Source organism: Mesoplodon bidens, assembly GCF_964165515.1.
Source record: "Mesoplodon bidens genome assembly, chromosome: 11".
NCBI classification, from domain to species: Eukaryota; Metazoa; Chordata; class Mammalia; order Artiodactyla; family Ziphiidae; genus Mesoplodon; species Mesoplodon bidens.
The window spans coordinates 24,290,494-24,318,193 of record NC_138167.1 but is presented as its reverse complement, the minus strand read 5'-3'; the positions used below and the strand labels follow the sequence as shown (position 1 = coordinate 24,318,193).

General features: G+C 42.3%; 1 protein-coding gene across 5 annotated transcripts in view; it reads left to right on the top strand.

The window, feature by feature from the left end:
• Positions 1 to 297: 297 nt before the first annotated feature.
• Positions 298 to 27,700, top strand: part of TMTC1 (transmembrane O-mannosyltransferase targeting cadherins 1) — a 282,996-nt gene continuing 255,593 nt past the window's right edge. For all 5 annotated transcript variants that reach the window (XM_081250082.1, XM_081250081.1, XM_081250079.1 and 2 more), the window contains exons 1-2: positions 298 to 756; positions 25,386 to 25,563. In XM_081250082.1, the coding sequence (XP_081106208.1) occupies positions 455 to 756; positions 25,386 to 25,563 (480 nt within the window). In that variant the 5' untranslated portion in view covers positions 298 to 454. The remainder of the gene's footprint in view (positions 757 to 25,385; positions 25,564 to 27,700) is intronic.

The window sequence follows — 27,700 nt, the reverse complement described above, 5'->3', positions numbered from 1 at the left end:
ACAGCGGACAGGACCCCGGATGACCCTTCCCTGCCGCTCCGGGTAGCCCCGCGCCGCGACCCCGCTCCACCTGCGCGCTGACTCTCGCCGCCCGGGGCCGCGGCGCCCGCGGGCTGAGCGCGCGACCAGCCGGGGCGCGGGGGGAGGGTGCGGGACATGGAGGGAAAAGCGGCGCTAGTCTCGGGATTGGGGGGTGGAGGCGATTGCGAGCGGGGCATGCGCAGTGGGGCGGAGGAGGTGGCGATGGCCAGGGGAGGCGGGGGAACTGCTGTTTATTTGCAGCTGGGCCAACTCGGCGGCGCAGGCGGCGGCGGAGCGTGGGGCGCTAGCGGCAGGTCCAGCTGCCGCCGACTATGCCCGAGCCCACCTCCGGGCAGCCGCCGCGCGCCGCCCGGCCCCCGGCTGGGGACGATGCCAGACGCCCGGGAGAGGCCAGGGCAGCGGCGGCGGCGCGATGGTAGTGACAAGCTCTGCCCGAGGCGGCGGCGGGGACCGCGCGCCCTCCAGGCGGCGGGGCTGCGGACTTTCGGCGCCTGGGGCCGCGGCGCTGCTGGCCGGGGCGAGCTGCCTGTGCTACGGCCGCTCGCTGCAGGGCGAGTTCGTGCACGACGACGTGTGGGCGATCGTCAACAACCCCGACGTGCGGCCCGGAGCCCCGCTGCGCTGGAGCATCTTCTCCAACGACTTCTGGGGCAAGGGCATGGCCGAGAACACCAGCCACAAGTCCTACCGGCCGCTCTGCGTCCTCACCTTCAAGTGAGTCCCTCATCCCTTGCTCGCGGCCGCCGCCGTTTCTCCTCACTCCCAACCTGGGCTGGGAGAAGTTGCGGGACTGGCTTGGGGGCCGTTTCTTTTCTCGCCGCCCCTTCCCCTCCACGCCTCCCTCCTCTCCAGGCTGCCCACGCCCCTCTGCTCCGTGATCCTCCGCCCGGCTGCTTGGGGCTCCCGGGGCGGTTCAGGAGGCGCGGGCTGGGACTTGGGATTGAGTTTCTCGAGAGTTTGCGCTCTGGGCGGGCTGGTCTCTGGGGCCAGGGCTGGGAGGGGGCTGGTGGAGCCCACCCGCCTCCGCACACCTCACCCCCGTGGTACGGTGTCCAAGTGAGACCAGCGCGGGCCCGACGAGCTCCGGGCGGGTGGCTGTGGTGGTGCAGCTTCGAAGTTGGGGGTTTCTCGGCGGCTGCTGGTGAGCTGTGCAGTCGGGGAGTGTGTCAGCTCCTTGGGAGTTGTGAGCTGCCAGGGCTTGCGTGGGTTTGAGGAGGAGCAGCACAGCGGGCAGAGGCGCTCTCCCGACCTGCAGACTTGGCTGCTCCTGGAGCCTCGCCGATCTTCGGGAAGGGCTCCAGATTTAGACTTTAAAAGGTGCAAAGCAAAGGAAGGCAGAAAAGCGTGGGATCCTCTGGGGGTCCTGGAGTCCCAGTTGAAGTAGTTTTTCTTTTACAGTCTCGGAGTCATGATTCAGCGTTTCAAGTGTGAATAAGGTGCAAAGGGAATCGGGAGAACGCCAGGGTTTTTTGCGGGCTGGAGTATTTTCTTGAATTTAAAAGACGGCTAGCTTCAGGTGGAAGGGGAGAAAGGCTATGCCAGGGAAGTGCTGGCTCGCGAGTCATGAGCTTGACTCAGCTACTTATAATTTGGCTCAGCATTTAAGCTTATAATGTGCCGGACAGAACTGTTGAAATAATATTGGTTCAGTAACATCAGCGTTTTAAGCATTTTCCAACGGGTGTAATATGAACCCGTCTTTGTGGTACTGGTCATTCGAGACAGGGTAAACAGCTTGAAAAGCCTGCCCAGGCCGGGAGGCCGAGGTCTCTTGACAGGTGGCTGATGACTTAGAAAAGGAAACCAGAGCGATTGTACCTAATTCTTCAACTGAAAGTTGAATGTTTTAAGGCGGGTGAGGAAATAGCACATTTGACTCTGAAGAGAGTATTTTATAAACATTTATCCTTTTGGAAAGCGGTTTGTTTTTCAGCTGAAAGATAATCTCAGCTACTAAGTTGCTCAGTCCTTTTTTTCCCTAAATGTTTCTTAAGATGGCACATTCTTAGATGGCACGATATGTGTGTAACTTCTAAATTGGCCTGCTTTTTCATTTATTACAGAGAGGTTTGTTGGTTAGTTTAAGGTGTGGTAGCTCACAGCATGAAGTGTGCTGGGCTTATAACAGCCACGGAGACCATCTAGGTCCCTCCTCTGAGCTTTTTCCGTGTACAAAGATCCGGGTCAAATGCCTGTGCCCACTTGGTGGAGGGTGGGGAAGAGTGTCTTCACTTCTTGACTTTGTAAAAAAATTTTTTTTTAATTCGTGCAGGAGGTGGCAGGGACGGCAGAGAGAGAAGGGGAGGAAAGAAGTAGACAGTGAGGCAAGGCCACTGATGAAGAGGAAAGCAGGCGTTGTGCAGGACAGGGGCAAAGGAGAAGGGAAATTGAGGGGGCATTGCTGATACTCACCGGTTATAAAAAGCAGCCTGGTTGCTAAGATGCATTGCTCTTTGTAGAGTGTGTCTTACTGGCTGTGTAAGATATACCCTTTTTTTTTGAGAAGATTGAGTTACAAGTCTAGAGTGCACTAACTGGAAAGTAATAGTGCCTCTTCAGAAAGAGAAATTTAACTAACCTTTCTGTACTCACAGGCATTGATTTGAATAAGACGTGGAGGCTTTCTCATCACAGTCACCTGAGGTGAAACTGCATCTTCCAGTGCAATAGCGTGAGGCTGGGCATGTCTAAGGGACGACGTTAACGATGCTAGGCCCACACAGCTCTGAAGACTGTTGCAAGGAAGGACAGAAACTCACATTTATTAACTATTCAGTGTGAACCAAGCATTGGCCTGGGAACTTTACATAGATCATGACTTGAATGATTTTTATTTTAGGTAATCGGTGAAAACACAAAGTGGCCTTTGAAATATATTCAAACTATCTTAACTGTATCTTAAGCTTGTTTGAGCAGAAATTTCGAGAATTGAAAACCATTCAATTAATTAATGATTAATTTTGTTGTAAGAACACCTAACATGAGATCTACCATCTTAAATTTTTTTTTTTTTTTGCTGTACGCGGGCCTCTCACTGTTGTGGCCTCTCCCGTTGCAGAGCACAGGCTCCAGGTGTGCAGGCTAAGAGGCCATGGCTCACAGGCCCAGCCGCTCCAGGGCATGTGGGATCTTCCCGGACCGGGGCATGAACCCGCGTCCCCTGCATCGGCAGGCGGACTCTCAACCACTGCGCCATCAGGGAAGCCCTACCATCTTAAATTTTTAAGTGCACAATACAGTATTGTCAGCTATAATGTTGTACAGCAGCTCTCTAGCACTTATTCCTCTAGTATAATTGAAACTATATACCTGTTGAACAGTGACTCTTGGTGCCCCTCTCCTCTCATCCTGCCCTTGGCAACCACCATTTCACTACCTATTTCTATGAGTTTGACTACTTTACGTACCTCACGTAAGTGGACTTCTGCGACTGGTTAATTTCACGTAGCATAATGCTCTCCAAGTTCTTCCATGTTGTTGCACATTGCAGGATTTCCTCCTTTTTAAGGCTGAATAATCTTACATCGTGTATATGTATCTCTTCTCTTTATCCATTCATCTGACGATAGACACTTAAGTTGTTTTTATATCTCGGTTATTGTGAATAATGCAGTGAACACGGGAGTGCATATATCTCTTCGAGATCCCAATTTCAATTTTTTGGGTTATATACCCAGAAGTAGGATTGCTGAATCAAATGGTAATTGTATTTTTAATTTTTTGAGAAAACTCTATCCTGTTTTCCATAGTGGATGCACCATTTTACTTTCTAGCCAGTAGTGTACAAGGGTCCCAAATTCTTCACATCCTTGCCAATGCTTACCTTTTTTTTTTTCTTTACATCTTTATTGTAGTATAATTGCTTTACAATGGTGTGTTAGTTTCTGCTTTATAACAAAGTGAATCAGTTATACATATACATATGTTTCCATATGTCTTCCCTCTTGCATCTCACTCCCTCCCACCCTCCTTATCCCACCCCTCTAGGTAGTCACAAAGCACCGAACTGATCTCCGTGTGCTATGCGACTGCTTCCCACTAGCTATCTATTCTACGTTTCGTAGTGTATATATGTCCATGCCACTCTCTCACTTTGTCACAGCTTACCCTTCCCCCTCCCCATATCCGCAAGTCCATTCTCTAGTAGGTCTGTGTCTTTATCCCTGTCTTACCCCTAGGTTCTTCATGACATTTTTTTTTTTCTTAAATTCCATATATATGTGTTAGCATACGGTATTTGTCTTTCTCTTTCTGACTTACTTCACTCTGTATGACAGTCTAGGTCCATCCACCTCATTACAAATAGCTCAATTTCGTTTCTCTTTATGGCCGACTAATATTCCATTGTATATATGTGCCACATCTTCTTTATTCATTCGTCCGATGATGGACACTTAGGTTGTTTCCATGTCCTAGCTATTGTAAATAGAGCTGCAATGAACATTTTGGTACATGACTCTTTTTGAATTATGGTTTTCTCAGGGTATATGCCCAGTGGTGGGATTGCTGGGTTGTATGGTAGTTCTATTTGTAGTTTTTTAAGGAACTTCCACACTGGTCTCCATAGTAGCTGTACCAATTCACATTCCCACCAGCAGTGCAGGAGTGTTCCCTTTTCTCCAAACCCTCTCCAGCATTTATTATTTCTAGATTTTTTGATGATGGCCATTCTGACTGGTGTGAGATGATATCTCATTGTAGTTTTGATTTGCATTTCTCTAATGCTCAATGATTTTGAGCATTATTTCATGTGTTTGTTGGCAGTCTGTATATCTTCTTTGGAGAAATGTCTATTTAGGTCTTCTGCCGATTTTTGGATTGGGTTGTTTGTTTTTTTGTTATTGAGCAGCATGAACTGCTTGTAAATTTTGGAGATTAATCCTGTGTCAGTTGCTTCATTTGCAAATATTTTCTCCCATTCTGAGGGTTGTCTTTTGGTCTTGTTTATGGTTTCCTTGGCTGTGCAAAAGCTTCGAAGTTTCATTAGGTCCCATTTGTGTATTTTTGTTTTTATTTCCATTTCTCTAGGAGGTGGGTCAAAAAGGATCTTGCTGTGATTTATGTCATAGAGTGTTCTGCCTATGTTTTGCTCTAAGAGTTTGATAGTGTCTGGCGTTACATTTAGGTCTTTAATTCATTTTGAGCTTATTTTTGTGTATGGTGTTAGGGAGTGATCTAATCTCATACTTTTACAAGTACCTGTCCAGTTTTCCCAGCACCACTTATTAAAGAGGCTGTCCTTTCTCCACTGTACATTCCTGCCTCCTTTATCAAAGATAAGGTGACCATATGTGTGTGGGTTTATCTCTGAGCTTTCTATATTGTTCCATTGATCTATATTTCTGTTTTTGTGCTGGTACCATACTGTCTTGATTACTGTAGCTTTGTAGTATAGTCTGAAGTCAGGGAGCCTGATTCTTCCAGCTCCGTTTTTCGTTCTCAAGATTGCTTTGGCTATTCGGGGTCTTCTGTGTTTCCATACAAATTGTGAAATTTTTTTGTTCTAGTTCTGTGAAAAATAGCAATGGTAGTTTGATAGGGATTGCATTGAATCTGTAGATTGCTTTGGGTAGTAGAGTCATTTTCACAATATTGATTCTTCCAATCCAGGAGCATGGTATATCTCTCCATCTATTTGTATCATCTTTAATTTCTTTCAGCAGTGTCTTATAATTTTCTGCATACATGTCTCTTGTCTCCTTAGGTAGTTTTATTCCTAGGTATTTTATTCTTTTTGTTGCAATGGTAAATGGGAGTGTTTTTTTAATTTCACTTTCAGATTTTTCATCATTAGTGTATAGGAATGCCAGAGATTTATGTGCATTAATTTTGTATCCTGCTACTGCACCAAATTTATTGATTAGCTCTAGTGGTTTTCTGGTAGCATCTTTAGGATTCTCTATGTATAGTATCATGTCACCTGCAAACAGTGACAGCTTTACTTCTTCTTTTCCGATTTGGATTCCTTTTATTTCCTTTTCTTCTCTGATTGCTGTGCCTAAAACTTCCAAAACTAGGTTGAATAAGAGTGGTGAGAGTGGACAACCTTGTCTTGTTCCTGATCTTAGTGGAAATGGTTTCAGTTTTTCACCATTGAGGACGATGTTGGTTGTGGGTTTGTCATATATGGCCTTTATTATGTTGAGGGAAGTTCCCTCTATGCCTACTTTCTGCAGGGTTTTTATCATAAATGGGTGTTGAATTTTGTCGAAAGCTTTCTCTGCATCTATTGAGATGACCATATGGTTTTTCTCCTTCAACTTGTTAATATGGTGTATCACGTTGATTGATTTGCATATATTGAAGAATCCTTGCATTCCTGGAATAAACCCCACTTGATCATGGTGTATGATCCTTTTAATGTGCTGTTGGATTCTGTTTGCTAGTATTTTGTTGAGGATTTTTGCATCTATGTTCATCAGTGATATTGGCCTGTAGTTTTCTTTCTCTGTGACATCCTTGCCTGGTTTTGGTATCAAGGTGATGGTGGCCTCGTAGAATGAGTTTGGGAGTTTTCCTCCCTCTGCTATATTTTGGAAGAGTTTGAGAAGCATAGGTGTTAGCTCTTCTCTAAATGTTTGAAAGAATTCGCCTGTGAAGCCATCTGGTCCTGGGCTTTTGTTGGTTGGAAGATTTTTAATCACAGTTTCAATTTCAGTGCTTGTGATTAGTCTGTTCATATTTTCTATTTCTTCCTGATTCAGTCTTGGCAGGTTGTGCATTTCTAAGAATTTGTCCATTTCTTCCAGGTTGTCCATTTTATTGGCATAGAGTTGCTTGTAGTAATCTCTCATGATCTTTTGTATTTCTGCAGTGTCAGTTGTTACTTCTCCTTTTTTATTTCTAATTCCATTGATTTGAGTCTTCTCCCTTTTTTTCATGATGAATCTGGCTAATGGTTTATAAATTTTGTTTATCTTCTCAAAGAACCAGCTTTTAGTTTTATTGATCTTTGCTATCGTTTCCTTCATTTCTTTTTCATTTATTTCTGATCTGATCTTTATGATTTCTTTCCTTCTGCTAACTTTGGGGTTTTTTTGTTCTTCTTTCTCTAATTGCTTTAGGAGTAACATTAGGTTGTTTATTCGAGATGTTTCCTGTTTCTTAAGGTAGGATTGTATTGCTATAAACTTCCCTCTTAGAACTGCTTTTGCTGCATCCCATAGGTTTTGGGTCGTCGTGTCTCCATTGTCATTTGTTTCTACGTATTTTTTGATTTCCTCTTTGATTTCTTCAGTGATCACTTCATTATTAAGTAGTGTATTGTTTAGCCTCCATGTGTTTGTATTTTTTTCAGATCTTTTCCTGTAATTGATAACTAGTTTCATAGCTTTGTGGTCGGAAAAGATCCTTGATACAATTTCAATTTTCTTAAAATTACCGAGGCTTGATTTGTGACCAAAGATATGGTCTATCCTGGAGAATGTTCCATGAGCACTTGAGAAAAATGTGTATTCTGTTGTTTTTGGATGGAATGTCCTATAAATATCAATTCAGTCCATCTTGTTTTATGTATCATTTAAAGCTTGTGTTTCCTTATTTATTTTCATTTTGGATGATCTGTCCATTGGTGACAGTGGGGTGTTAAAGTCCCCTACTATGAATGCATTACTGTCGATTTCCCCTTTTATGGCTGTTAGTATTTGCCTTATGTATTGAGGTGCTCCTATGTTGGGTGCATAAATATTTAAAATTGTTATATCTTCTTCTTGGATCGATCCCTTGATCATTATGTAGTGTCCTTCTTTGTCTCTTGTAGTAGTCTTTATTTTAACGTCTGTTTTGTCTGATATAAGAATTGCTACTCCAGCTTTCTTTTGGTTTCCATTTGCATGGAATATCTTTTTCCATCCCCTCACTTTCAGTCTGTATGTGTCCCTAGGTCTGAAGTGGGTCTCCTGTATACAGCATATATATGGGTCTTGTTTTTGTATCCATTCAGCCAGTTTGTGTCTTTTGGTGGGAGCATTTAATCCATTTACATTTAAGGTAGTTATCAATATGTATATTCGTATTCCCATTTTCTTAATTGTTTTGTGTTTGTTATTGTAGGTCTTTTCCTTCCCTTGTGTTTCTTGCCTAGAGAAGTTCCTTTAGCATTTGTTGTAAAGCTGGTTTGGTGGTGCTGAACTCTCTCAGCTTTTGCTTTTCTGTAAAGGTATTAATTTCTCCATCAAATGTGAATGAGATCCTTGCTGGGTAGAGTAATCTTGGTTGTAGGTTTTTCTCCTTCATCACTTTAAATATGTCCTGCCAGTCCCTTCTGGCTTGCAGAGTTTCTGCTGGAAGATCAGCTGTTAACCTTATGGGGATTCCCTGTGTGTTATTTGTTGTTTTTCCCTTGCTGCTTTTAATATGTTTTGTTTGTATTTAATTTTTGACAGTTTGCTTAAAATGTGTCTTGGCGTGTTTCTCCTTGGATTTATCCTGTATGGGACTCTCTGTGCTTCCTGGACTTGATTAACTATTTCCTTTCCCATATTAGGGAAGTTTTCAACTATAATCTCTTCAAATATTTTCTCAGTCCGTTTCTTTTTCTCTTCTTCTTCTGGAACCCCTATTATTTGAATGTTGCTGTGTTTATTGTTGTCCCAGAGGTCTCTGAGAGTGTCCTCAGTTCTTTTCATTCTTTTTTCTTTATTCTGCTCTGCAGAAGTTATTTCCAATACTTATTTTCCAGGTCACTTATCTGTTCTTTGCCTCAGTTATTCTGCTATTGATCCCTTCTAGAGTATTTTTTTTGTGTGTGTGTGGTACGCGGGCCTCTCACTGTTGTGGCCGCTCGTGTTGCGGAGCACAGGCTCCGGACGTGCAGGCTCAGCGGCCATGGCTCACGGGCCCAGCCGCTCCGCGGCATGTGGGATCTTCCCGGACCAGGGCACGAACCCATGTCCCCTGCATCGGCAGGCGGACTCTCAACCACTGCACCACCAGGGAAGCCCTAGAGTATTTTTAATTTCATTTATTGTGTTGTTCATCGTTGCTTGTTTCATCTTTAGTTCTTCTAGGTCCTTGTTAAATGTTTCTTGCATTTTTTCTATTCTATTTCCAAGATTTTGGATCATCTTTACTATCATTATTCTGAATTTTTTTTCAGGTAGACTGCCCCTTTCCTCTTCATTTGTTAGGTCTGGTGGGTTTTTATCTTGCTCCTTCACCTGCTGTGTGTTTTTGTGTCTTCTCATTTTGCTTATCTTACTGTGTTTGGGGTCTCCTTTTTGTAGTCTGCAGGTTCGTAGTTCCCGTTGTTTTTGGTGTCTGTCCCCAGTGGCTAAGTTTGGTTCAGTGGGTTGTGTAGGCTTCCTGCTGGAGGGGACTAGTGCCTGTGTTCTGGTGGATGAGGCTCGATCTTGTCTTTCTGGTGGGCAGGTTCACGTCTGGTGGTGTGTTTTGGGGTGTCTGTGGACTTATTATGATTTTAGGCAGCCTCTCTGCTAATGAGTGGGGTTGTGTTCCTGTCTTGCTAGTTGTTTGGCATAGGGTGTCCAGCACTGTAGCTTGCTGGTCATTGAGTGAAGCTGGGTGTTGGTGTTGAGGCGGAGATCTCTGGGAGATTTTCCCTATTTGATATTACGTGGAGCTGGGAGGTCTCTTGTGGACCAGTGTCCTGAAGTTGGCTCTCCCACTTCAGAGGCACAGCACTGACTCCTGGCTGCAGCACCATAAGGCTTTCATCCACACGGCTCAGAATAAAAGGGAGAAAAAGTAGAAAGAAAGAAAGAAAGGAAGAAGGTAAAAGAAAATTAAAAAGTAAGGTAAAATAAAATAATTAAAATAAAAAAATAGTTATTACGAAAAAAAAATTTTTAAGTAAAAAAAACAAACAAGAAAACAAAAAATGGATGGATAGGACTCTAGGACATATGGTGAAAGCAAAGCTATACAGACAAAATCTCACACAGAAGCATACACATACACACTCCCAAAAAGAGGAAAAGGGGAAAAAATAATCAATCTTGCTCTCAAAGTCCACCTTCTCAATTTGGGATGATTCATTGTCTCTTCAGGTATTCCACAGATGCAGGGTACGTCAAGTTGATTGTGGAGCTTTAATCCGCTGCTCCTGAGGCTGCTGGGAGAGATTTCCCTTTCTCTCCTTTGTTCGCACAGCTCCCAGGGTTCACCTTTGCATTTGTCCCTGTCTCTTCGTGTAGGTCGTCTGAGGGCGTCTGTTCTTCTTTGAGACAGGATGGGGTTATAGGAGCAGCTGATTCGGTGGCTCCGGCTCACTCAGGCCGCGGGGAGGGAGGGGTATGGATGCCGGGTGAGCGTGCGCCAGCAAAGGCCGGCGTGACGTTGCACCAGCCTGAGTGAGGCTCGCTGTGCAGTCTCCTGGGGAAGTTGTCCCTGGATCCTGGGACCCTGGCAGTGTTGGGCTTAACAGGCTCCCCGGAAGGGAGGTGTGGATAGTGACCTGTGCTCGCACACAGGCTTCTTGGTGGCGGCAGCAGCAGCCTTAGCGTCTCATGCCCGTCTCTGGGGTCCGCGCTGTTAGCCGCGGCTTGCACCCGTCTCTGGAGCTCCTTTACGCAGCGCCTGCTTACCTTTTTTTTTCATAAAAGCCAACCTAACAGGAGTGAGGTGATAACTTATTGTGGTTTTGATTTGCATGATTAGTGCATGATTTGCATGATTAGATTTTGATGATTAGTGGTGTAAGCATTTTCCAAGTACCTACTGGCCATTTGTATGTCTTCTTTGGAAAAGTGTCTATTCAAGTTCTTCGCCCATTTTAAAATCAGGTTATTTAATTTCTTCTGCTTTAAGTTGTAGGAATTCCTTATGTATTTTAGATATTAACAACATATCAGATATTTGGTTTGCACATGTTTTCTCCTCTTCTGTAGGTTGCCTTTTCACTCTGTTGATTTGTTTCCTTTGCTGTGTAAAGGCTTTTTGGTTTGATGTAGTCCCACTTGTCTAATTTTGCTTTTATTGTTTGTACTTTTGTTATCATATCTAAGAAACCACTGCCAAACCTAACATCATGAAGTTTTTCCCCTATGTTTTTCTCCTAGGAGTTTTACAGTTTCAGGTCTTACATATAAATTTTTTTTTTTTTTTTTTTTTTTTTTTTTTTCTGTACGTGGGCCTCTCACTGCTGTGGCCTCTCCCGTTGCGGAGCACAGGCTCCGGACGCTCAGGCTCAGCAGCCATGGCTCACAGGCCCAGCCGCTCCGCAGCACGTGGGATCCTCCCGGGCCGGGGCACGAACCCGTGTCCCCTGCATCGGCAGGCGGACTCTCAACCACTGCGCCACCAGGGAAGCCCCATATAAATTTTTGATACATTTTTGGATTGATTTTTGTGTACGTTGGAAGATAAGGGTCTAATTTCATTCTTTTGCATGTGGATAACCAGTTTTCCCAATACCATTTATTGAAGAGACTGTACTTTCCCCATTGTGTATTCTTGGGACCCTTGTTAAAGATCATTTGACCATATATATGTGGGTTAATTTCTCTATTATTTTCCATTGGTCTATATGTCTGTTTTTATGCCAGTAATGTACTGTTTTAATTACTGTAACATTGGAATATATTTTGCGGTCAGGAAGTGTGGTACCTTTAGCTTTGTTCTTCTTGATCTATTCAGGTTCTTTTGTGGTCAGTATGAAATTTATGATGTTTTTTCTTTTTCTGTAAAAAATGCCTTGGGATTTTGATAGGGATTACATTGAATCTGTAGATGGCTTTCGGTGATATGGACATTTTAACAATATTGTATTCCCATTGATGAACATCGGATGTCTTTCCATTTATTTGTGTCTTTAATTTCTCTCATCAGTGATTTGTAGTTGTAAGTGTATACGTTTTTCATCTCTTTGGTTAAGTTTATTCCTAAGTATTTTATTTTTTTTGATGCTATAGTAAATGAGATTGTTTTCTTAATTTTGGATAGTTCATTCTTAGTGTATTGAAATATGGCTCATGTTTGAATGCTGATCTTTGTATTCTGCAACTTTACTGAATTTGTGTATTAGTTCTGATAGATTTTTGGTGGCATCTTTAGGGTTTCTACATATAAGATCATGTCATCTGTAAACAGTGATAATTCTACTTCTTCCTTTCTGATTTAGATGTCTTTTATTTCTTTTCCTTGCCTAATTGCTCTACCTAGGACTTCCACTTCTGTGCTGAAAAGAAACGACAAGCGTGGGCCTTCATGCCTTGTTCCTGATCTTAGCAGGAAAGTTTTCAGTTTTTCACTGTTGAGTATGATGTTAGCTGTGGCCTATTCATAAATGTTCTTTATTATGTTGAGGTAAATTCCCTATAAACCTAGTTTGTTGAGAGTTTTTTACCATTAAAGTGTGTTAAATTTCATCAGATGTATTTTTCTGCATCTATTTACAATGATCGTGTGATTTTTATTGTTCACTTTGTTAATGTAGTGTATCACATTAACTGACTTGTGTGTGCTGAGCCATCTTGGCATCCCAGGGATAAAACCCACTTGTTCATGGTGTATGATTTTTTTAATGTGTTATTGAATTTGGTTTGCTTGTGTTTTGTTGTGGATTTTTGCATCTGTGTTCATCAGGGAAATTGGCCTATACTTTTCTTTTCTTGTAGTGTCTTTATCTGGCTTTTCAAACCCATTTTTTAAAAAACACGTTGAATTTTGAGATAACTGTACATTCCCATGCAACTGTAAGTAATAATATAGAAATCCCTCATATCTTTTATCCATTTTCCCCAGTGGTAACATCTTGCATAACTATAGTACACAGTCACAACCAGGGGGTTGACATTGATGCAATCCACAGTTTTTATTCAGGTTTCATCAGTTTTACATATATTCTTTTTCTTTTTCTTTTAGTTGAATGTATATTTAGTCTATGCAGTTTTATCATGTGAGCCTACCATCACAGTCAAGATATAGAACAGTTCTGTCACAAAGAGCTTCATGTTTTCCTATCATAGCTATAGACACCTAATCTATAACAACTATTAATATGTACTCCATCTCTATGTAATTTTGTCATTTCAAGAATGTTCCATTTAGAACCATACAGGGTGTAAACTTTGAGAATTTTTTGCACTCAGAATAATTCTCTGGATCTTATTCAGATTGTTGCATGTATCAATAGTTCATTCCTTTTTATTGCTCAGTAATATTCCATTGAATGGATGTATCACAGTGTGTTTAGTTATTCACCTGTTAAAGGACTTCTGGGTTGTTTCCAGGTTTTAGCTATTACAAATAGTGCCACTACAAACATTCATTTACAGGTTTTTATGTGAACATAAGTAGTTGTTTCTCTGGGATAAATGTTCAGGAGTACAATTGCTGGGTCATGTGGTAGTTGCATGTTTAGTTTTTTAAGAAACTGACAAACTGTTTTCCATCCATCCTATCAGCAGTGTATGTCTCTCTGCTTCCTCACCAGATTTGGTATTGTCACTGTTTTTTATTGTAGCCATTTTGGTAGGTGTGAAGTTGTGGCTTTAATTAGCATTTCCCTAATGGCTGATGGTGTTAAATATTTTTTCATGTATCTATTTGCCTTCTGTATGTCCTCTTTGTTAAACTTTCTCTTCATATTTTTTGTGGATTTTCTAAATGGACCTTTTTTTAAATGTTAAGTTTTGCGGTTTCTTTATACATACTAGATATAAATCCTTTGTCAGATATGTGGTTGGTAAATATTTCCTTCTACTCTATAGGTAGTCTTTTGAGCTTCTTAACAGGATTTTTCCCTGTGCAAAACTTAAACTGATTTTTTAATTAAAAGTATTATCTTTGATTTAGTGAATGAATGTCACACATACTAACGACTAGAAATTCCCTTAAGAATAAACAATTAAAAAATTTATTTATTTATTTATAAAGATGTGTAATGCTTTTTTTCCTTCTTTTTAATTTTTTGGCCACACCAAAGATCTGCACTGGGGATCTTAGTTCCCTGACCAGGGATCAAACCTTTGCCCCCTGCAGTGGAGTCTTAGCCACTGGACCACCAGGGAAGTCCCTGTAATGCTTGTTATTATAAAGGTACTTACTTATGTAGAAAGAGACTATTCACAGTTTTTCTCACATAAGAAATGGGCAGAAGTTGAAGTGAGTAAATGGATTATTAGAATGTCTCCTTTTACCAGTTTGGAGGGCAGGGCACAATGGAAAATGAAGGCAGCTTATGAAGGTGCAGTGACTTTGTATCATATCAATTTAGCTAACTGGAACTGCAACTTAGAAATTCCTTTCCTGTGTTGTATGGGGCAAGGGCTGGACAGGAGAAATTTCTTCGAGGTTTGGAAAGTGAAAGTGAAGTGGTTACCGACCAGGATTCTTGGCCTCCTTAATCAATAGAAATTGAACTGAGGCCAGACAAATTCAGGCAAGGCTTTATTGGGGCCCCTGCTGCAGCAGGGGGCAGTGAGAACAAGCAACAGATTCCCTTGCCTGTTCTCTCTTCCTGAGGGGGGCCAGCTTGTTCCTTACATGGGGTGAGGGTAGGAGTGTGTCCAGGGGTCAGGCCAGAGGGGTGACTTAGGTAGTTTGCCCACCCATTAGGTGCTCTTGGGTGCAGGGGGCATGCACAGCATCCTGCTTTTGCTCAGGGCCCTTCAAAAGTGGCAGTTGGGTTTTTGGTCTCTTTGAATGTTTTATCCAGAATTTGCCCCAGCTGGGCATGCAAGCAGTTATTTTTAGTCCCATATAGTTTCTTTGTATTTTGTTGCTCAAGGAGAGGTTTGTCCAGGTGCAAGCATTGCAGCACTGCAGCAAAGGGTCTCAGGTCCCAGCCTGTCTCAAAGTGGCTGTGTTCCCGAAAGTGCAGTCCCACTGCTCACCGCTGGAAAGCCAATACTTGAGAGGAAAGGTTGGTGGAAAAGAAAGTTTGCTTATTTCGGAGGCGACAACTGGGGGAGAAGATGGACCCATGTCCAAAGGCCAACTCCCCACTGCCAATCAGCGGATGAGAGCTTTTAAAGGGGTGTTTCAGGGATGTATAGGTGGAGGGAGGGGGCTGTGTGCAGGAACAGCACAATCAGCTCTGACAGTCATCTTGAACTTGGTCATGCGGTGGTGGTCTGATCAGCATCATCTTGATTGTTTTAAACACAGGGTCAGTTCCAGGGTTGGTTTGTGCCCATTTCTTTGAGGCCAGTTCTTGGAATTGTGGCAGTTTATGTGATGGCTACAGTCTGGTCATCATGTAGTTAACTTCATCCACCTGATGGGGGTTTCAGTATTTACAAAATAGCTCAAAAGATATGGCTCAGCGCAGGCCTAGCGGTTGTGGCACCCAGGCTTGGTTGCTCCACGGCATGTGGGGTCCTCCCGGACCAGGGCCCGAGCCCGTGTCCCCTGCATTGGCAGGCAGACTCTCAACCACTGCGCCACCAGGGAAGCCCTGGTGACCATATTTTTATAAATATACTTAGTTATGCAAAACTAAATGACTTCACAGAAATCCAGAAAAAAACTGTTGAAAGTGTGGAAAATTTGTACTATGTAAAGCTGACTTAAAAAACCTGAATATAAAGTTGTATTTATGTTATGATTTTTATTTCAAAATCATTATGCAGGTGGGCAAATATTGAAAGGGAACAAAAAAGTTTAAATTGCGGGGATGGTTATGGACTTTCCCCCTTTATTTATATATACATATATATGTAATTATTAAAAAAAAGATATGGCTCAGGATATTATCTATAGCTCTTGAGGAGGAACTAAAAGTCCTTGACCTTGCTTAATGACTAAACTGTTTAGTCTTGTTGGACTGCTTTCCTTTGCTTCTGCATTTTCTCACCTCTCTGATTAAATATTTTTCTTTTACTAAAGTTTTTCTACAGACAAAAGGCGGGCGGAGGACATGGGGTCGGGGTGGGGTGGGGTCTGTACCCACTCAGAAGGTATGTGTAGGTTTTGGTGTGTCGCAGCTCATGCTGGTTGCCCCAGGCTTGCTGAGTAACCTGCTCTGGTGTGCAACAGTAGCTAATTCTGCAGCTCCTCCGGAATTCTCCGGATCTCCTTTAGCTACTTGGAATCATGGTGCAGGTATGTGTGCAGCTCTGTGGAGACTGCTGGCCTGTTTGCAAGCCACTCCCATAGTTAAAGTTGGAGCCTAGGAGGCTGCAAGAAACAGAAGTGTATTCTAGTTCATCTTTGTGGGTTCCAGTCCCTCCTTCCTTTCCCCTACTTCAAGTCCATCCTTCCTTCTTGAATGCCTGCCCTGCTGGCGTTCCACTTGTTATAGACACAGTAGCAGAAGCCTTGCATAGGCTATGTAAGGAGTTCCTGTGATTGTGGAAGGTCAAATCTCTGCAGCAAATTCCTTCTGCTGTATCATTCCTGATCTGCTTCTCTGGTCAAACTTTAACTGATACAAATAATAATTTCTTTGTGTTGCTTGAAGTGAATTTAGAATTCTAATGAATTTCTGTCGCTAGTCAAATCTTCTGTTCAGTCTTTTCATAATCTCATTTCCAAGGGCACACAGGAATGTTTTTGGACTGTTGTAGAGCAGAATCAAAACATCTGTGAAAACTTAATCTGCAGCAGTAACCTTTTTTATTTTTCTTCTTTATCCTTCACTGGCCATGACGTGTTTTTAACTGTGGAATCAGGAGAAGCACATTAAGTCACTTTGTAGACACTGAATTGACACAGAACCAAGCCTCGTAATGCCCATAACGCCCACCTTGAAAAATGGTCCTGATTGATATAAAAGGTGCTTAGCTTTTTAAATTTTATTTCCTCTCTACCCCCCTTTCTCTTGAGGGGAAGCTCCCGCTGGATTGTCAGCGGTGCCATTCCATATCAAGAAGCAAGGAGAAGCTTCCTTCAACAAGAAAGGACCAGCGGTTTTTCCATGTTAAAGATGGGGAAGCGAAGGCAAATTAAATGACCTCAATTCTCTTTCCATGTTAGGCTGTTGAATCATAGTATTCTACTAGTTTGCTGTAAAGTTTTATTTTATTGAAGGCTCTGATGGTAATATAAACCAGATGAGTGAAAGTGGCTGGTTTAAAATGTCAGAGTTAAAAAATAGAATATCTTAATATGTGCAGCTGTAAGGATTTGCAACATTTTAATGTCTGGATCTTGAGAGTTTTTTGCATCAGTTTGCATCTTTTAGTCACAAATGATATGCGAACCATGAAAATCAGCTCTTACCACTGTGCCCAAAACCTAAAAGAAATGGTGGCATGTTCCTTTTGGTTCTGTTTCTTTTGATTTGACCTCTATGGGAATGCATTTTGAGATAGTCTATTGCTACAAGACATAATTTTGTTTTCTAAGTCTGTGATAGGAGACAAGTGAAGACTGTTTAGGATGTTTGACTAGATTGTCTAGGATGTTTAGTGATGGATGTAGTTAAGGAAAAATGTGATTGGAGGCAATAAAGTTTTTATAGAGAAAAATGAAAAAAAAAGTCCTCTGAAAATTTCATGCCAAACTAAGTTTATCTTAGAAACCCCAAGAGGAGGAGGTTAGCATCCTTGCCTGTTAGGATATGCTTTAGACGTAAGATAGCCTTTAGACTACAGTCTGTCTCGTGGTGTAGGAGGGATAGAAAATGAGAGGAAAATATTTCTGTATCATGAGGATTTTTTTTTTCCCTGCGGTACGCGGGCCTCTAACTGTAGCGGCCTCTCCCGTTGCAGAGCACAGGCTCCGGACACGCAGGCTCAGCGGCCATGGCTCACGGGCCCAGCCGCTCCGCGACATGCGGGATCCTCCCGGACCGGGGCACGAACCCGCGTCCCCTGCATCAGCAGGCAGGCTCTCAACCACTGCGCCACCAGGGAAGCCCCCAAAATATATACCTTTGAAAGAAAAAAACATTTGCTAAAAATTGACAGCTCAGTTATAGGTATAACTATATTATATTTGGTGTTGATCTGTTAATTTTTATTATTTACTGACTCACTTCTGGAAGATTTTTCTTCTGGGACTTGCTTTCTTCTGTGGTCACTGATCTTCCTGCCCTCAGTTTCCTCACCCTTTCTTTGATGCAGTCGCTACTCTGAGTACTATGTGACAACAGAGACTGTAACGGCCTCCTCCTGACTGGCTCCCCTTTGCCTGACCCCTCCCTACAGCTTCCTCAGAGCCAGGTGCGGATGAGTTTTGCTTTGGCCTCAGGGCACCATCTCCCCGCTACACTTTTGTTTACATTGGTGCCTTGGAACCACATCCTTTGGTTCTTTATATACATGAAGTGACGATGATTTGCTGATTTATTCCTGGTACTGGAGGAAATGCAAAATAAGAGCAACCAAAATGATTAAGGGCCTAAGGGATTCTCCTTAGAGGAAAAACGAAAAGAACCAGATGTCATTGTTTATTGGCTGAATGATCTAAGACTATGGAAAGCACTTAAAAGTATGAGAGCTGTAATGAAGGCAGGAGGTAAGAAGAAGAAAAATGAATGGTGATATAGGAAGATGGGAGAATTAGAACTGGGCTGTGGAAAGTCACCAGGAAGGTGTTGGAGAACCCATCATTTGAGACACCAAAAACAGAAGATGAGGGGTACGTTTAATTTTGTCTTTTCCCAGGTTTATAGTCTTACTGGAAAAGAACGTATGTCGTGTTATTGCTGAGAAAACTGGATTTTTTTCTGGTAAGCATGGCAACCATATGCAGCCTTACCTTAAGCTTTGAGACCTGTGTATTGTTGTTCTGAGTATCACCTGTCTTGAATCACTGGGTTGTTTAGGGCAGACCTCTGGGCCCCCTCTCAGATCTACTGGCTTAAAATATCTTGGGATGGGATTAGGGAATCAGCAGTTGCAACTAGCACACTGGTGATTGAGAATCCTGGGAACCACTGGGACTCAGTGGAAGGTCTATGCTTAATGAGGCTGAGATGCCAAAATCTCCCTGGCATGGTAGAGAAAGGAATCCAGAAGCTCACTGAGATAGGAATGTTGGAGTGCATTTATCACATCGTCTGCACACACCTCACTCCCACCGTCTACTGCATTCCCTGAGAGGACCAGGTGCTTCTCCCTTCATTGAGACATTGAGAAATACATTAGTGAGGGAGTGCCCGCAAGGTTGGGAAGCTCTGTGTTGGCTCTCTTCTGTAGGCCGAGTGTGATGTGGGAGATGCTGCCATTGAGGTGGGTTTTCTGACTCCCCTGAGGGTGATGGGATCCTGGAGTTCCCGAGGCCAAGTGGCAGAGCTTAGCTGCCAAAGACTTAGGTGAGAGCATTTGCTATGACAGGCATGGGGATGCGATGATAATCAGAATGTTTTGACCCACAGGGACCATTGGTGGTGGCATGAAGTAGTCAGGTGGCCCTCTTAAACGTTACTTGATCTATATACCAGGAAAATTCCAGGTTCAGGGCCTGAAACTAGACACGAGTCACGGTGATGGAGTGTCATGACCTTTCACGCAGTTTCCAGACCCCTGCCAGTTCATTGACGTGTGGCTGTTTGACTGAAATAGAGTTGGGGTCCGCTTGAGGAGGGGCCCTAGTATATTCCCTAGTAGAAGTCTCTTGCAGAGATACAGGCTGTTTTTATTTTTTTCCTAAACCAGAGGTATTTTTCAAAGAAGAAAACTAAAAGAGAGTAATGGGCTTTATCTAGAGCTCTAGGCTGTGAGGTGTGCGTTGCTGGGTGAGGGGCAACCAATGACTTTCTTCTCCTCTCCTACCCCTCCTCCTCTGGCTGCTTGATGCCAAACTGTGTGACCCTGTGACCTTTCCTGGGAACAGGTGCCTTCCGATTGCTGTGAGCTCAGTATGGCCCCCCCTTACTGGGCACTTTTACGAAGAGGACGAGGATTTCAGACAGATAAGGGGCTCTTTATGTTCTGTTTGCCAAAATCTGGAAGGCTTTCAGCCAGTAGGCATGACTATTAAGATTATTTTAGAAAAAAAAAAACATTGTTTTACTTCCTATTGCTTGGCCTACCTTTAAATGAGAAAGGAAGGCTAAATCAAATAAAGTTAGACATTCTTTGAATAGAAAGAGAAAGATGATCTTTTCCAACTTCCAACTTCATGTAAGTTTATTTGTTCGTTCAGTAAACCTTCACTTAGAATCTACTGTGTGCTAAGTGAGATGAATACAGTGACAAAAAATTAATTTCTAAAAATGTATGAAAATGCTCATAACATTTGAGGAGTGTAGTAAAAGGGTTTTAAAAAACTGATTACATTCTATAATGGAAGTACATTCAGGGTGACGTGGAACCTGAGAGACTGTCCTCTCTAGATGGTGTTTAAGGTAGGCTGTTATTGCATCTCTGTGTGGACATTTCTGGTTATCCCAAACACCGATTCTAGTTTTAGATCTTACATCTTTCTTTGAGCTGAAGTCTGCCTCTCAGTAGTTAGTTGGCAGGCCCTGTGGCAAACTGTGAGTACTTGAACCACCTAAATGGGCACCCAGGTATGTCCATGCAGCCATGGAGGCCCAGAGTTGCCAGGTCTTCTAATATTTGAAGAGAAGCTGGAAGTTTTTATATGAAGTCACCTGTTTTATTGTGTGATGAGCATGCACCAGGCACTGTGCTAGACACTGGGGATGTAGCCATGAATATGCCAGAGAGCCTTTCCCCTGGAGAACTTGGTATCATTTCTGTCTGCCATCTTTCTTCAGGCTGAGTGTCCCCCATTTCCTCAAACCTATCTCCCTGAGACATCACTTAGAGACCCTTCCCCCAGCATCCTGGAGCTGTCCTGTGAAGGTGCTCTGGCGTTGAAGTTGCACCCTGAGGGGCTGCTGCCCCACATTGGATACCACCCACGTTCCCTTTCCCACTTGGGAGAACGCCTCCCTCTTCCTTATCTCTGTACCTGGTAGGTTCTCCTACTGCTAGAATTCTCTCACTTTTAATCATCTTTCTCTGTTTCTCCTCTCTTTCACCTATTATGATGTTAACTCTTCAGTAGCCAATGCTGTGTCTTCTCTTTGTATCTCTGGGCTCCACGTTATACCTGGCATCTAGCAGTTGCTCAATAAATATCTGTTAGAGTGAATTGAAATGAAAAATATTGACTTAGGTGGTTCCCTGACTGTCTATTGGTAGTTTGGTCTGTTTCGGTAACCAGGACACAGTAACTCTGAGCTTAGGAACGACTAACAGCCCTTGGACATACCACGTGTAGAGTTTTAATCTGGATTGCGAGTATCTTGTTCTCTTTTATGTCCAAATGTGGGTCTTTACTGTTACCCATATTCTGTTGAATCCTGTTAGAATTAAGTAACAATTTCAAGCATTTAAATTCTTTGTGAAGCTCAGTGTCCCAGTACAGTAACTAACTCTCCTTCCCAGATACAGGCCTTCCGCAGGCTTGGTTAGCATACACTATAGATTCATTTAAGATTTTGGTAAAAATATTGGACAGTCCAGAGGTATTACCAGAACCCTGTGACGTACCCTGGAGGTCTCCATCCGAGGAGACATTGATTTATTATTCACCGCTCTTCGTGTGTGCTCAAACCTGTCTTATTCCATCTTATATGCAAGGAGATCCTGAGAGATTCTGATAAATGTCTTTGTTAAAATAAAGATGTGATGCACCTATCACATCCCCTCTCCTATTAACATGTGAGATTAGTCAGTTAACCCCCTTTTTGTGAACCCCTGTTGGCTCCCAGAATCAGAGATTCTTTTTCCAGTGCTCACAAGTAGAATAAGTTCTAAAATTTTGTCATCATTTCGTCTTAAGCTCACTTGTCTATAATTTGGAGAGTTCTTTCTCCATCTTTTAGACATTTAGAAAACTCTCCTAATTCTAGATTTTTGGTGATTTCTCAAAGCTTAGATTCACTAGTGTCAGGTACCATGTGAGAGGCTTTCACACTGCTACCTCGTCACTGCAGTGGTTCCCCATTCAGCACTTAAAAAAAATATTTTGGCATCTACTTGAATTCGCTTAAAACACCAAGCACTCTGTCCTAACCAATTTCCAGAAAAAATCTATATGGATAACATCTGCACATTTCCAGATATGATACGTATGGACACAAAGGTGACTCATGCCTACTATTTTGTATCATTTTGGAAGGGGAAAGGAATGTATGTTAAGTACCTCATAAAAGTGTGGTAATATACTAGTACGGTCAGTTGTCTTCAATGATGCTTTTTACTTTCCAAATGGTTGAATAACAAATAAATTAGAAAAATAATAGGTCTTTTGTTTTCTTTTTAGAAACAGTGCTATTATTTGTAATCCAAAGTTATGATCTAAAGTATAATATGCGTGGGAATAGTCAAATCCATTAGGGTTTTGGTTTATTAGGTGTCTTTCCTTCTCTATATTGCCGTTGTTTGTAATTAACACAGTGAGGTGCATCTTTTAGATTGACAGGGACATTCCCATCTCTTCCTCTACTCACACTCACAAGACTTCTTGTGGGAGTTTGCTCCCACACCAAGCAATTCTCCGACACCTGCTGGGTGTCCTAGAATTCGATTCAGTCCTGACACTCCCTACCTGGAGTTAGCATCAGATCCTCCCGGGTAAGGGCTTGTCTACAAGATTGCCCCACTTCAGACACCAGTCGCAAGTACTGGGTCCCCAGGTTACCCCCATTTATGTCTGACCTGGCTACAAGTTGGGGGCTCCCAGAACCCACTCCTCAGCTTTGATAATTTGCTGTAATGGCTCACAGAACTCAGAGAAACACTTATGTTTACCACTTTATTACATAAAGAAGGGTATGATAAAGTGTACAGATAAACAGCCAGGTGAAGTGATGCACAGACTAAGGTCTGGAGGGTCCTGAGTGCAGGAGCTTCTGTCCCTGTGGAGTTGGGCTCCATCACTCTCTGGGCATGTTGATGTGTTCACCAACCTGGAAGCTCTCCGAACCCCATAGTTCAGGGAATTTTATGGAAGCTTCATCACGTAGGCATGATCGATTATTAACTCAGCCTCCCTCACCTATGCCCTCCCTGAGGATGGGGGTAGGGCTGAAAGTTCCAAGCTTATAATCGCACGTGATCTTTCTCGTGACCAGCCCCCATCCTGAAGCCATCCAGGAGCCCAGTAAAAGTCACCTCATGAGAACAAAAGACACTCCTATCTCCCAGGGAATCCAAGGGATTTAGGAGCTCTGTGTCAGGAACCAGGGCCAAAGACCAAGGATCAGAACAAAAGGTGCTCCCAGTGCTCTTATCACTTAGGAAATTGCAAGGAATTTACGAGCCCAGTGCCAGGAACTTGGGGGCAGAAACCAAATATTAAAACAAAAGATGTTCCTAGCACGTTTATGACTTTGGAAATTACAAAGCTTTTAGGGTCTCTGACCAGGAGTTGGGATGAAGATCAAAATATATATTTCTTGGGCTTCCCTGGTGGCTCAGTGGTTGAGAGTCCGCCTGCTGATGCAGGGGACACGGGTTCGTGCCCTGGTCCGGGAGGATCCCACATGCCGCGGAGCGGCTGGGCCTGTGAGCCATGGCCGCTAAGCCTGTGCTCCGCAGCAGGAGAGGCCACAACAGTGAGAGGCCCGCGTAATGCAAAAAAAAAATTTATATATATATATATATATATATATATATATATATATATATATATATTTCTTACTGTATCACAATCTCACATATATATGTATATATATTTTTGAATACTTTTCTGGTTATTTCCTTACAGAAAATTCCTAGAAGTGAATTTTTTGGCCAAAAGTGTAATTTTTAAAGCCTTTGATACATGTCAACCACCTAGAGACCTTTCAGTTTGGGCACCCACCTCCCACATGTGAGATTGCCTGTTTTCTCTCATTGAGATGGGTGTGAATGAATTTTTAATGAATGGCTTAGCTGGTCTGGAAAACTCATCCTGATGAAGTGAGAAACAGTGTAAAATCAACCTCAGGGGGATGGGCTGTCAGGGAACTGCACCCCCGTTCCCCGAGGATAGGGACTTGGTCTTGTCCTTCTCACAGCTCCGCCATCCTGAGCTTTCTGATTTCCGGCAGCTCTATCAGCCTGTGGGCGTCCTCTTGTACTGGAATGGGAGGGATGCTGTTCTCCCTTCTTTAGCTGGACCTGCCAGTCCCCTAGTTCACTGCCCTTTCCTCTTTCCTTCTGAATGAGGTATTTCACACCGGGCTCCTATCTTAAGGATCTTGGGGTGTGCGCAGACTCATGGGTCTGTCAACACAGCTGTCTGGAATCTTGCATTGGAGCCCTGGAGTTGGATCCCTCACAGCAATTCCTTTTTCTAGGCCTAGTTAGGTCCATGATTACTTCAGTGGGAATGAAAATTGAGTTGATTAAGTGACTATGACATTTAGATTCATATGTCCAAATAAAGCCTGAGATGTTTAAAATTCTGTAGGTTAAAGCTGTGTAGGAATCAAGTCAAGTGTTTAGAATATGCATATGCCATCGCTAAAGTTGACTTTTAGATTCTTAATTGTTTTTGGCAAACAGGGCGTGTTTATGTAGGAGAAGCAGATCAAGAGCACGAGAATAAAGATGTGGTATTACTGTTTTGGTAAACTGGGCTGGAGTCTAGACAACTATAGGCAGTACCACTTAGGGTGTGCATGCTCTCCCAAGAGAACCATTCCCTATACAATTGTATCTTTTCTGTAACCCTACAGACTCAGTTGGGGACATTCTGTCCTGTTTTTAAATTAAAGGCTACCTTCAGAAGTCTCTCTGTTGTGCATTTCTCTCTTAGGAAAGTGTTTTTTAAGATGTTGAACAATTAATTTCCCTTCTCTTTGTGGTTCTCTTTTTAGTTTCTTTGTCGTAATCCTAGAATTCAGATTCTGAGATCTATAGGAATTTATGTTAGAAAACATTTAATACAAATTCTGAAATGCTATGTTCTTTCTCATCCTTATAATTTCTGCTACATCTGGTAATTGTGGATAGGTGCCCTGAAGATCCCTTGTGAAGTGGTAATTAACGATGATTCCTTGTGCGTTATCTGAAAATTTGGTTCCTGGTGGCACCGTGGGTGAGAGAACACAGTCATACCTGGTTTGTCTCAACCTTGACCACAGACGCAGTTTCCTGGTCTCTTTCTAATCTGTGGTGGCCATGGCTCTGACCCACAGCACTGTGGACTTGCCTCTAACACTCAGCTGCTTAGGAAGAGGTGGCCATGATACTGGGGGGTGTTTGCATCAGCCAGGAAATGAGGGAAAAAGGGGTTGCATGCCTGTCTGCCTGCCTTCTCAGCGAGGCCACAGTTTTCTGAAGTAATATTGTATTGCATTTGCAGTGATTTCTGCAGATAGAAAAATTTTTAGATAGGAAAAAATTTATACTCAAATGTACAGAATCACCTGATATTGGGAATCATTTAAAAATAATTAATTGAATAACTTATCTTTTAAACTGATGGATTCCCTTTGTTTGTGCTTATGTTCTCTTTGTAGCTAATTCGGTTTTTGTTTGTTTTTACAGGCTAAACATCTTTTTGACTGGCATGAACCCATTCTACTTTCATGCAGTAAATGTCATTTTACACTGCCTAGTGACCCTTGTGCTGATGTACACCTGTGACAAAACTGTCTTCAAGAATCGTGGACTTGCTTTCGTTACGGCATTGCTTTTTGCTGTGCATCCTGTTCACACAGAGGCGGTAAGTGTCATTGGAACTCAATGAAATAATGAAGCAAAAAAGTGATCCTTTTCCCCTTTCGAAACCATGTAAATTTAAAGCTCTACTAAAGTGTTTATATATAAATCATTCTGCTTGACAGCTTTTCATTCTGAATGTTCAAATGGCCTTTACTGCACCTTCAGGATTTCACTGCTTTTCTAAATAACCACTGTTATTATTACAGGTGGTAATAAATGACCACAGTTATCTTTATTTGCCGAAAATTTAAGTCCTAATGTGTTTTAAACAGCAAGGGGCATTTTGAGATACTTACGCTGAGTCATTGTTCGTGCTCTACAATTTTTTAACCTTTTCTCACTCTGCTTTATGTTTATAATATTCATGATGCCGAGCTGTAAGTGCTAGGTGGGAGACTATAAAATGTTGAACTAACATTCTTCAAGTTAGACACATTTAGGAGACTTACCAACCGTTTTCCAAGTTATTTAGTATGAATTGTAGTTATTTGGTGGATAATGAGAAGTTTATTTAGAAAATATAGTTTAGATCTGTGCTCTTATTTAAAATATGGACTTAATCATGCACCAAGATGGCGTCATCCAGCTAACCTTGTTTCACATCTCAATAACCACAGTTGGTTTATTTCATGTGTATTGATAGGGGTGGATGAAGACTTTCCAAGGGGTATTTGGGTACCACAGTTTTAAAAAAATTGTTTCCAGAGGCTCAGATTGCATCCGGACACTTTCCTACAGTTCACATCTGGGTCTAAGTGCACACCTGGGGGAAAGGTGTCAAATTGATTCTCCTCTCCCTGTTCCCCTTTCAATTGCCTTTTTCTTATTTAAAGAAAAATAAGGAATGTTTTGCATACATTTACTATATCCCAGGGGTACAACCAGGCACCTTACAATGAAACAATTTGATATATTGGTGTCAGCCAAGTCTCCTCTAATTAAGGCGTCATAAACCCAAAGTAGGGCTTCCTGTCTTCTTCTGTCTTTACATATTTCTGTGAGGAATGCAGCATGGCATTAGAAGTAGGCTGTGGTGGCCTGTGAGATTCTGGTTGTCATGGGGATGCATAATATGTTCATTTGATCTGACACAAGAAGTCTGATTTGGCCAGTTGGTTTAATAATGAGGAATGGTTAGGCCATATGAGGGACGTTTGCCACAAACAAAATTCTAAATCTGTAAGCTCAAGGTTTTGACCCAAGTGAGAGTGATAAAGAGCGAGTGATAAAGAAGAAAATTATTTTATAAAAAATTACTTTCTTAAGGGTAGTTTTCCCAGCCCTTTCTGGGTATTTTGGACTGAACAAGGTACCTGTAAGTGGAAGACTATTAAGTATAAGTAATAGTCCTTTGCAATTAAGTATAAGTAATAGTCCTTTGCAAAGTCTCGGTCAAGCCTTTTTGCTGTACTTCTGAGAAAATGTGAAAGCAAACGAAACTAATAACAGGTAACTCTAATGATGGGTACACTTCATTTATTTGCTTTCAGCCAGATTAAAGGAGAACCTGATAGGATTGTCAGCTGGTAGATCATTAAACATTATGCAAGGTGATAGATCACTACGATTTTTCAAATAACTTGGGTGTTCAAAGAATTAAGTCACTGTATAACATGGCTACTTCTGTCCTCATTTATGTAAGCAGTGTTTTTTTTTTTTTTTGCGGTACGCGGGCCTCTCACTGTTGTGGCCTCTCCTGTTGCAGAGCACAGGCTCCGAATGCGCAGGCTCAGCATCCATGGCTCACGGGCCCAGCCGCTCCGCGGCATGTGGGATCTTCCCGGACTGGGGCACGAACCCGTGTCCCTTGCATTGACAGGCGGACTCTCAACCACTGTGCCACCAGGGAAGCCCGTAAGCAGTGTTTAAATACAAAAGCTACGGATAGAACTGATGCCGCATGCTTTCTTATTCTAACAAAAAGTAATATTCAGTCATAGATAACTGAATTTATTAAAAAGAAAGCTGCTGTAACTGTATTATTAAGAGGTGTATTTTTTATATTTAATAATTATTTATCATTTTTTCTAACTTATGACATGTTTAATAATTGAAAATAATAGTAATTGGACTAATAATACAAAATTGAAAATTCAGCACTTAGGTGTTTTGATCACAGGAAATTTAAAAAATAAATT